This window comes from Suricata suricatta, chromosome 10 (genome assembly GCF_006229205.1).
Source record: "Suricata suricatta isolate VVHF042 chromosome 10, meerkat_22Aug2017_6uvM2_HiC, whole genome shotgun sequence".
NCBI lineage: Eukaryota > Metazoa > Chordata > Mammalia > Carnivora > Herpestidae > Suricata > Suricata suricatta.
The window spans coordinates 111,098,966-111,111,317 of NC_043709.1; the positions used below are offsets into that span (position 1 = coordinate 111,098,966).

A 12,352-nucleotide genomic window follows, 5' to 3' on the forward strand; every position below is an offset into this window, starting at 1 on the left:
CATGTACCGGAATGGGGGCACACCCCAACTCCAAAGGGACAGTAGCTCTCCAGCTTGAGAACTTCCAGTTTTCACCCTATCTCTTTATCTGGCTTTCCATTTGTGCCCTTTAAAATATTCTCAGTAGAAGACAGTCTTGTGGGCTGAGCCCTTAACTTGTGAGATCTAACACTAACACCAGAGGGTATCACAAGTACCTGGTGTGGAAAAATCACACATCTGGTGTCAGAAGTGAGTGTGAGCAGAGAAAGAACAGCAAAGTGCTTTGCTGCTCATTGTTCCCCTAAAATTTATTGACTTCACTCCCTTTTCCATGGAGTTAGTACCATTATTACACAAAAGTGATAAAGTATGAACAAAAAGATAAACACTCTCACATCAAATAAGAGAGATGTGAACAAGCAATTCATTAAAGAAAGATGGGTGGACCAAATCATCATCATCATCATCATCATCATCTACTTGCAACAAAAGACATGCAATCAACAAAACTTATCAAACTGCTGAAAAATTTATTTTAAGTAATGAATCTAAGAATGCAGAAGGTGTAGTGAAATGGGAACTTTGTTGCACTACTGGTGAAATCTACAAACATTTAAAGAAGTCAATTTGACAATGCTTATCAAAAGCCTCTATATTTTGTTTATAGTTTAACCCAGAAATAATAGTTTAGTAATACGTCCTTAAAAATAAAAACTAACAGAGGTCAGGAACAAAGACCTAACTCTTTGGATGTCCACTACTTTAATAGGACAGCTGAAAATTAAAAACAACCTATATGTATGATGTTAAGCAGATTAACACTATTCAGCTATTAACATGTCTTTAGAAAATATCTCATTTGGTGGAACAGAAAAACGTTTATGACTAAGAAATTGGGTTTTATCCTTATCTATTCTTATGTTCCAATACTTCATCCAGGATAAGCCTTGGTATCTTATTTTCATAAACTGTTTAATAAAGTCTCTCTTTCTCAGTAAAAGCATTAGGAGGAATATATCACTCTGTCCTTCTGCTTAGAACATGACATTCATTAGCTACATGATATGTGCCTAGAACATGATATATACTAGCTACATAGGCAAAGAAGAAAATCATAAAAAATCACACTTCTAGATGGTGGCACTGAAGTCACATAATGGCAGGTGCTTTTTCCCTCCATGCTTGACTGAATTTCACACCATGATTATGTACTACTTTTTTGTACTATAAAAATCCCACTACATGTCATTTCTTTCATTTTTCTTGCTCTTCACAAACCCAGTGTGGGAAAGAAGGGATAGGGGGATGGTTATAAATGTTGGGCAGGGGCTGGTGCCCGGGGCAGAAATCTTAAGGTAGCTCTTATGAAACCATTAGGCCGCGGTGGCAGAACCTCAGATTCTCAAGCTAACAAGAGGTTTACAAAAGGTCACATTTATTCAACACAAAGAGATTAAATAATATGTAGTTATCACACATAGGAAGAACTATTCTTGTTTTTAATGAAGAGGGAGATTTTCTTAAGAGAAGTTATCTTGGTTTCATTTATTTATTGCACAAAAGAATGACCCTCCAAAATTTCTTTAAGTTATATATTCCAATTTATCCCATATGTGTGATGAATGTTTATACATAGTATCTGTGCTAATATGGTAAGGTTAATTATTCTTAAAAGCAAAGTCAAAATATCACATCTGGCCTTACTGTGTTCTATTTTAAATCAAATGATAGATGTAAAATAAGTAAAATTTCAAGAATTTATTTGCTTGATTATATACTTATAAAATGTTACTAATGTTACTAATTTATAATGCCAAGTCATAAAAATCCTTATCAAATTAAAAACTTCCACACGAACCCAAACTGAGGCACATCCTTAAAGCAACTTGCTCTTCAAAAATGAAAATAAAGATAAACTGAAGAAATGTTCCAGATTAAGGAAGACAAAAGAGACATGACAGCTAAATTTCATATATGGTCCTGAATTGGAAGCCAGAGCAGAACTTGATTCGTATGTATGTATGTATTCATTCATTCATTCATTCATTCATCTCTGCATGACATTCAAGTGGTACTACAATACTATCAAATCAATGTTAATTTCATGATTTTGGTAACTATAATGTGGTTGCATAAGAAAATGTCCTTGTTCTTAGGATAGATGCACTGAAATGTTTACAGATAAAGGGAGATTACATCTACAATTTATTCTCAGTTCAGAAAAAAAATATGTATATAGTGGGAAGAAAAGGAGGAAAAAGTAGAGGGAAGAAGAGTGGAGGATGAAAGATACTTAAGTATCAAATGTGATTAAATATTAACAATTGGGGAATGTGGTGAAGGGTATACAGGAGTTCTCTGTGCTATTTTTGAAAGTCTAACATTTCAGGATAAAAATTATATGTAGTAACTAATCCAGAATAGCTTTTCTATACCTAAAACAGTTTTCATTTTAAAACAGATATTTCTACCAACATAAAAACTAACCTGAGTTCAACAGCAAGAAAATCATATAATAAAATTTTTAAATATTAATTTTATTACTATTCACAAAAGAGGACAATAAAAATAACTAAGATTGATTTCTAAAGGAAAGCACACCAAACACCACAAAACTACTATCTTACTGTAGTAATAGTAAGCAATTTCAAACAAATTCCTTAAAGTTAACATGGAGATTGACTATAAAAAATCATTATGATATTTGTAATATCATGAAAATACTATTCTATCCCAACTGTGGAGAAGCATGGTTTCACAGTAAGTTTTAATTGGGGCACCTGGCTGATTCAGTTGGAAGAGCATGCGACTCTTGGTCTCAGGGTCATAAGTTTGACCCCATGTTGGGTATAGAGATTACTAGAAAAAAATAAACTTAAAAAAAAAGTTTGAGTAATTTAATTCAAGCTTCTTCCTTTGAATTATAAGTTTAAAATAAGTGTGAGCATTTAATATTACAAGATGTTATAAAATGTTTTGTGGCAATAGCAATATTTGCTGCTCAAAGCCAAACTATTAAGGTCAACATATGATTAGTATATGATAGTATAAGTCTTCATCGAAAAACTCAAAAAAGGAAGTTTTTGTACACTCTTATGTGTTCTCTAGAGTATCAAAATTAATTTATATTATAGATCTGCAGAAGTGCTTATGAGGAATTTAACACAAATAATTTGTATAAAGATATTGATGAAGATGTAATAAACCAAAATCTGCTCCCTCTTAAGCGTCCTACTTGTTTGTCTGACTTGAGTAGGTTTGCTTTTTATTCTTTCCAGGTTTTTTGAGATATAATTAATATATAACATTGTGAAAGTTTAAGGTATACAATAGGTTGATTTGATACACTGACATATTGAAAAATGATTACCATACTGAAAAATGATTAGCTAACACCTCCATTACATCACATACTTATATATTCTTTTCTGTGGTATGAACAGTTAAGATTTGTTCTCTTTGCAACTTTCAAGCATATAATTATTATACTACTTATTATAATCATTGTTACAATCATTATTCTGTACATGGGATCCCTGGGGATCTTCATCTAACAATTGGAAGCTTATACTCTTTACCCAACATCTCCTCTTTCCTGCCATCCCTCAGGCCCTCATACATATCATTGTAGTTTGTTTCTATGAGTTTGGCTTTTTTATATTTGACATATAAGTGATATATAACATTTGTTTCTGTGACTTCTTTCATGTACCATAATGCCCTCAAGGTCCATCTGTGCTGTTGCAAACAGCAGGATGTCCTTCTTTCCCATGGCTGAATACCACTCCAGTGTGTGTGTGTGTGTGTGTGTGTGTGTGTGTGTGTGTGTGTACACACTACATGTTTACTATTAATCTACTGATGAACACTTAGGTTGTTTCCACATCTTAGCTACTGTAGAAAAGTTACAATGAATAGGACAGTGCCGATATCTCTGAGACTCTGGTTTCAATTTCTTTAGGTATATACTCAAAACTGGGATTGCTAGATCATACAGTATTTCTATTTTTAATGTTATGAGAAACATTAATACTATTTTCCATTGTAGCTGCACCAATTTACATCCCCATCAACATCTCCTTTTCCCATGTTCTCCCAACACTTGTCATTTTGCTCGTCATTTTGAGGATAGTCACTCTAACAGTTGTGAGGTTATTCTTGTGGTTTTGATTAGCATTGCCCTGATTAATGATACTCAGTTAAAAACCAAACAAAACAGAAACTCAGCACTTTTTTCATGGATCTCCTGGCAATTTGTATGTCTTCACTTGAAAAACTTCTTTTCAGTTGCCCTTCTCATTTTTAAATCAGACTGTTGCATTTTCTTGCCATTAAGTTGTATGAGTTCTTCATGTATATTGGATATTGACCCCTTATCAGATGGATGATTTGCCAACATGTTCTTCCATTCCATAGCTTGTCTTTTCATTCTGTTGATTTCCTTTTCTGTGCAGAAACTTAATTTGATGTGGTTGACATCATTTATTTTTGCTTTTGTTCCAAAAGTCAAATCCAAAAAAATCAGGAGCAAGTCCTGTCATCCTCTTGGAGTTTAATGGTTTCATAAATCCACTTAAATCTTTAATCTATGTTGTGTTGAAATTTGTGCATGGTGGAAAATGTGGCTTTAGTTTCATTCTTTTGCATGTGGATCTCAAGTTTTCTCAACACAACTATCCTTTCTCCATTATATATTCTTGGGTCCCTTATCATAACTTATTTGGCCATATACAGATAGGATTATTTCTGAGCTCTTTAATCTGTTCCATTGAACCTATGTATCCATTTTTATGCCAATACTATACTGTTTTGATTACTCTAGTTTTGTTAAATAGTTTGAACTCAGGCAGTGTGAGGACTCCAGTTTAGCTGTCCTTACCATTACTTTGGCTGCCAGGGGTCTTTAATAGTTTAATGTGAATTTCAGCATTGTTTTCCTATGTCTGTTAAAAATTGTGACAGGAATTTTGATAGAAGTTGCACTAAACCTGTAGATCACTTTGGGCAGTATGGACATTTTAACAATATGAATTCCTTAAATCCATAAGCACTGAGTATCTTTCCATTTATTTGTGTCACCTTCAACTTCTTTCACCAATGTCCTACAGTTTTTGGTGTTCAGATTTTTCACCCCACCCTGGTTAAAATTTATTCCTAAGTATTTTATTTTTTTGATGCTATTGCAAATGGGATTGTCCTCTTAATTTCTTCTTCAGCTTTCTCATTTTACAGTGGGGTCATTATAGTAGCATTTACTTGATCTACTATAACGATTAGTTAAATGAACCTATTAATGATGATGCTTATTACCTAGTTCATTAAATCTCTAAATCAAGACTAAATTTTCTGAAGTTAGCCTATCAAGATGCCTCCTGATCTTTAGGGAGGCTCTCAAAGACTCCCCAACGTATTCCTCCAGTTTTCATAAGGAGAATCCACTAACTCTTTTTAGAATGCATTTTGAATTCATGACATTTAAGCATGAGCTATGTAACTTATCTCTATGGTCTAGTATCATCTCTAAACCATATTATTTCTAAAGTCCTACTTTTATCTAATAGTCTTGAATCTGTTTAACATAAAATTATATTTTGGAGGTGTCTGGGTGGCTCAGTCAGTTAAGCAGCTTCACTTAGGCTCAGATTATGATCTCACAGTTCATGAGTTAGAGACCTGCATTGGGCTCAGTGCTGACAGCTCAGAGCCTGGAGCCTGCTTCTGATTCTGTGTCTCCCTCTGTCTCTGCCCTGCCCCCCTCAGACTCTCTATCAAAAATAAACATTAAAAAAATTATATTTTGACATGGATCTTACTCAAGAGTTCTTGGGGGGTTCACTAATCAAGTTTGCATTAGTCCTATTTGAAGCCAATGAAGAAACTGTCACTTTGGTAAGTTAAGGCCTTATAGCCAGCAGGTAAATCCACTAACTCACTGTGATGATAATTTTATATGTCAACTTGTAGGGTGTTTTTGAATGAGATTCATATTTAAATTGAATAAAATACACTGCCCTCCACAATGTGTGTGGGGCACATCCAGTAAGTCAACCAAAACTGAGGGACAGCCTTCCCTGAGCAAGAGGAGATTCTCCAGGAGACTGACATCAGACTTCATCTGCCCCAATGGCTCTCCAGGGTCTACAACCTGCTGATCAAAACACTGCAGATTGGGACTTGGTGGCCTTGACAATCACATCAGACAATCTGTTCTGCTATATTCTCTTCCTAAACACACACATATCCTATTAGTTCCGTTTCTCTGAAGAACCTTGACTAGTACACCCAAGTACTGTCTTGCCCAAGCAGGGCATCCATATGGGAGTGTCTTCTAGCAAGTAAATATTAACTTCTCAGAGGCAAAGAAGTTTGTTCAGGACATAGCACAAGTGACATTGAGCCTCTGCTAAATATTTTGGTGTTTTATTCAATACTGAATAGGTAACATGAAACCAGAGTTTCTAATCGTGAAAGAGGACTTCAACTATTTCCATTTTGACTTCAATCTGTACTATCTAATAGATTAAGTTATTTTCAGCTTATCTCTCAACTCAGGCAAAAGATGCTGTAGGCAAAGCATGTCCTCATGGGAACCAAAGCTAGCAAGTCAGTCAGTAAGGACTTCCCTGAGCAAGCAAGGCCAAGTGTGACTGACCCAATGACAATGATCAACCCGACATTCACTGCCCATCTGTATGTGTTAGAGACAGTTAGGTTCTAACAGAAGGCTGAGAAAAAGGAAGTCAATGCCAGCTATTGAGAAAGTCAGTTGCCTGTCCTGGCAACACTTCAAAACAAAACCGCAAGAAGCAGGATCAAACCAGACAGGCCCAAGATGGCTGACAAAGTAGGCCAGAAATCCCTGACCGAATAAGGAAGAAAAGGCTCAAAACCTGCTTCTGAGAAATCCCCACCCCAAGTAGTGAGGGCACTCTCATATCTTGAGAGGATACTTGCACTTTTTTTAGATTTTTTCCAGTTTATTTATTTATTTGAGAGAGAAAGAGAAAGATCACAAGTTGGGGAGACACAGAGAGAGGGAGAGATAGAGAAACCTAAGCAGGCTCCACACGGTCAGCACAGAGCCCTATGCAGAGCTCGAACTCACAAACTGGAGCTGAAACCGAGAGAGGACGCTTAACTGACTGAGCCACCCCGGCACCCCAGATATACTCTCACTGTAATAAACATTCCTGCTTATGTCTGTTGTGTTGTTTCTGTCCTGGACTTCTTTCTTGTAATGAGACCAAGAGCCTTCAGTGACATCTTTGGGGCAGGTTGGGTTGAGGCCTCAGGGCCCATGGTCTTTCCAGTTCATCCAGCAATACCTTTACACACCAACCTTTGCCCCACATTTTCTTTATATAAACCTGGAAGTTTTTTCAGCACATTGGAGACAGCCTTTGAGATCTTCTCTACTGTCTTCCTAGTGTTGGTCTCACTGAAATAAATCCTTTCCTTGTTTCACCTCCAATGGTCTCTGCCTCTGGATTCGGTCAGCAGTAAGTAGCTGAATCTTGGGACCCAAGAACTAGGTGTTCTTAAATTCTGGCTACAATCTGCTGCTCTAATTAAGATGATATTTAGAAGACGTACAAAAAACTTACATCTTATAACTTCAAGAGGTCTAGTAGTCATTGAATACCTTAATGACAAATTTTCAATTTCTCAGACTAACTCAATTATGGGTCATTGTAGTAATCAACCAACAAACAAATTGAGTTTTATAACATATCTATTCTCAAGGTGCTTACATAAAGGTTTAAATAAAATCAGAGAATTTCAAGACTTGAATGAATTTAATGACTTGCCCTCAAAAGGTACAAAGAGAGGTGGAGACTCAGGAAGTCAATATTTTGTTATAAATGTAACATGAAGCTTTTTACAACCCCAAGTGGTATAATATTTATATACAGAGCAAGAGCAGAAACATAGGCACAGATGTGAGAGGACATATTAAAAACAAAACAAATAAACAACAACAAAACACCAAGAAATCAAGAAGAAAATATTTAGAAAAAAAACAAACTGGGATTTCTGACTCAGCTTAGAAAACTCTCATTAGAAAAAATTTCCACTGTAATCAGAAATCAGATGCACATACATATGCATACAACCTCTTTTGTTAAAGTGATTGAATTGTCATTTGCTGGGCAAATTTTCTCCTGAACACACAAGGCAAACGGGTGAGAGGTGGTTTGAAATGGACCTTGGAATTCTCAGTGGAATACCCATCCCACTTCTTCCCCTCAGTGACTGAAAAGGACAAGGCTAATTATCAATTTCCTCACCAGAACTGCTTAAATGTTTTCAGAGAACATGTCTATCTTTACAGCTTATTGCCCTGATTTTCTGTCTCACACTGTACAAGACCTTAACAGGTGGTGACTATGGGCAATGACCACACGACCCGCCCCCACTAGAAAATCCTCATATAACTTGTGATTCCCCAAAAACTTTACCAGTAGCTTACTGATGACCAGAAGCCTTACCGATAACAGAAATAGTCAATTAACACCTATTTTGTATGTTATATGTATTACACACTATATTCTTATGGTAAAGTAAGCTCGAGAAAATAAAATGTTATTAAGTGATAAGGAAAATACATGTACAGTACTGCACTGTATTTATAAAAAAAAACTACATATATGTGAATTCATGCTATTCATACCCTCGTTCAAGGGATAACTGTACTTTATGTGTGAAATCAATCTGTTTTGCTAAAAGTTCTATGAGAAGATTCTAATAATAAAGTGGTGGTTATTCACCAGCAGTCACACTGCAAAATACTTCCCCTATCTGGCATTTACCTTTTCACTATTTCATGGTATGGTTACTGGTATACAAAAGTCACACACTCACTCACACACACACACCTATTTATCTAATGACATTTTCATTTTGCCATGCTTGGACAAGCATTCACTACCCAAAGGTAACAGAGATTTCTCACATAATTTTTATTTATATTCTTGTTCACAGATTTTTTTTGTGATTTTTAGTACTTTGTAAGGTTTAATTTCATAACCAACTGGGATTTATCTTGGTGTATAGTGAGAAAAAGAAATCTAACTTTTTTAAGTGAATGGCAAATTATATTAAACATGAAATAAACCATAATTTACAACTAATTTGAAATGCCTCCTTTAACATACATGCACCTATCTGTCGGTCTGTTTCTATCTTGTTAATGTGTTCAAATGTTCTCTTTGTCTATTCCTTATAACAATATCATGCTGTCTTAAGAATTTTAGCTCTACAGTACATTTTGTCATCATTATTGCCTATGAAACAGTATGAAGCACTCTTGAACCCAGTTGATATTCTTTAAAATCAATCTGTCCAATTTCCTCTACCCTTTCCACCTACTCCCACCATATATATATATATATATACACACAAATACCATTGTGATTTTGATTAGTTATCATTGACCAATTCATTTTATGAATAAAAAATTAAGACTATAAGTTTTCTACCACTCATACTTCTGAATGTATAATATTTTCAAGGTTGTTTACTGATTTTCCTCTGAGGTCTGACTTGTCACTCCTGATTGTAATTATAGAATATTTTAACATAACATTTTGTTTATTAGGTTCAAAGTTGTCTGTTTATGTGTATGTAAAGAGAAACCAAACCTGTAACTATGTTATTCAAATTTTCTCTTAGTTTGTTTTTGTCTACTTAATATGACAGCTTTTGAAAAAAAATGCATGCAAGCATCACCCACTGTAAATACAGTTTTGTTAAATTTTCTTTCTACTCATAAGAATTTGGGAATGACACATTTTTATGCCATCTTGTTTGATGTGTAAAGGATCGTGATTGTTAGAATTTCTACTGGATGTTATGTGTCAATATAAAACATCCTCTCTTTTTACCCCACTCTGTGCATCCACAGTAAAACCATACATTCAGAGACTAATGCCCTGATCAGGCAGTCCTTAATTTCATTACATTAGCACTGCTTGCTAGAACTCAACTTACTCCTTTATTTCCAGATTGTATTAAGATTTGTCTCTTTAACAGGATACAACTGGTTTGCATTTTAATCTAAGCTGTAAGTGGTTACTTTTATTAAGAGAAATTACCTGTTATAATATGCTACAATAACTTATAATAAATAAAATGCTGCTAATAACTTTAAGTTAATATGACAAGTAATATGTTTAGCCTAATTACTGATATATCACTTGTTTTTTCTGTTTATGATACACTTTTATTGTGCTTTTGGCCCCTATCTTTTCTGTGCCTCAATCAAGTCTTCTTTTTTATTTATGTTTTTACTCTGGAGCCACTGAAAATATAACATGTCACAACTCATGAAGCCTTTTATATGTATGTCAAACTACTACACGTACCAACTTTTGGTCCCTCTTATTGAGAAGGTGAACAGCAAACTGTTCTAATGTCTCTCTCTGTTCTAGCCCTGTTTACCCAAAAGAAATCACAGAACACTATCCATCTAGGGTATTAACAGTAAGTCACCTTAAGATGAGACCACTTGTGAATTTAATGAACCTATACAGTGTCTATCGTGAGCCAGGAAGAGGGAGGACAAGTAACTTCATATTTAATTAATCAGAAGTTAGTTCCATTTATCTTTTCAACATCTTTGCATCCTGCAAAAGACAAAGCTCTTACCGTTTCTTTTGGAATCTGCATCTGGCTTGGCTCTGCATTCTAGAAGAATTGAAGAAAAATATAAATACAGACTGACCGAAGCCATCTTCAACACACAGGGACACAAAGCTTGACTCTAAAGGAAATTTTGCTGGTTCTTAAAATCCACAAAATATAGCGGGTGATCATATTATATCTGCTGTATTACTGTCTTCCAAACTGATGTGGTTATATTATCGTGTGTGTGCGTGTGTGTGTGTGTCTGTGTGTGTGTGTGTGTGTGTATGAAGCCATTTTTCTACATATAAATTTTGACTTGCTCGCTCACAGTATATCATGAATTTATTATCTGGAAGAAAACAAATCTCACCAGACTGGCTCTCTATTCATGGCACTGTTTCTAATTCTGTTTTAGGAATTTCCCCAACTATATCTAAGTTACAAGGTATATTTTAACTGGATAGCTAGACCAGGTAGTAACAGTCTGAACCAAAAGTATTATACTTTAAAATATTACACCAGTTGTAAATGTGATGCTTTTCATATATTATAGAGTTGCATTAATTACATAGATATTTAGAAGGTTGATTTATAAAAAAGGCACATATTGATAAAAGTATTTTGTTTTAGACACAGAATTTCAACATAGACACCCCAAACAGAGGAAAAGAGTTTTGTCAATTAGATTCAAAGATCATTTTAAATGCAACCCCCCACTTTAAGTTTTTCAGAATTTTATTCTTTGAAATCTTAAAAAGCAGCTGCAACATGAATAATAGACTGACGGCCTACTGGCTCACTCCTTAATGAAAAGCTCACAAGCAATAAATTAAATAACCAAGAGGGGAAAAAAAAAAAGCAGCAGAAGGGGAAAACAGAAGCCTGGAAGATCAAAATTGGACAAGAAGAACCTGAATAACCGTAAGCTGGCTGCCTGTTGGCACTAAGTCTGAGAAGGGCTGCTGAAGAGTGGGCTTTGAGCTTTGGCAATCTGATGATGCTAACTATTACCCAGCTTAAGATACACTGACGAAGAATTAAAGCTTCATCAAATCACATCTAAAGCCTAGTATTTTTTTTTTAAGTGCTCATTTACAATTTAATAGAGACATCTCCAGATTTAGGATCAGGTGGCATTTTAAGCACAAAATTGGAAAACAGTGGGGGGAAATGGAAAACCAAATTCAAATTGAGAAATAATGCATCAACATTTTAAAATAGAAATAAAGACATTTTTGTAATTTTCAAAATCCACTTAAAACACAAGTATTCAGTTTTCAGCCCTATCACAATCTGAAATTCGATGAAATCACAGTAAATTTGGGTAGCCAGGGAATGCGGTATTCCTACACTGAAATATATCTGGCTTATGATAAAAAGAAAATTTTTTAATAACTATGACACATCCACACTTGAAATATTAGCCTAAGAGACTTAAGGCTACAGGGTAAATTTGAGAATTGATACTCCTTACACCTTGCCACTCCAGTATATACAGATTAATTGTTGCAGAAAGCTAAGAACTGAAAGAGATGTCAAATGTTCTAAAATGGCCCAACTCAAATCTATTTTGAAATATTTAAAATACTACTTGTTCCGGAAATAAACCAATTTTCTTACCATGTCAAAAGATAAAAGTGATTCCTCCAATTATGTTGTGTTTACACAAAAAATGAAGCCTGGCACTTTTTGCAGAAAAACATTCAAACTATGTCAGTTTAGTATACATATTTCATTCACACCA

At 34.8% G+C, this 12,352-nt stretch overlaps 1 protein-coding gene across 1 annotated transcript in view; it reads right to left on the bottom strand.

The window, feature by feature from the left end:
* Positions 1-12,352, bottom strand: part of PARD3 (par-3 family cell polarity regulator) — a 524,039-nt gene that overhangs the window by 240,030 nt on the left and 271,657 nt on the right. Inside the window, exon 12 of the mRNA XM_029955571.1 lies at positions 10,630-10,668. Coding sequence (XP_029811431.1) covers positions 10,630-10,668 — 39 coding nt within the window. The remainder of the gene's footprint in view (positions 1-10,629; positions 10,669-12,352) is intronic.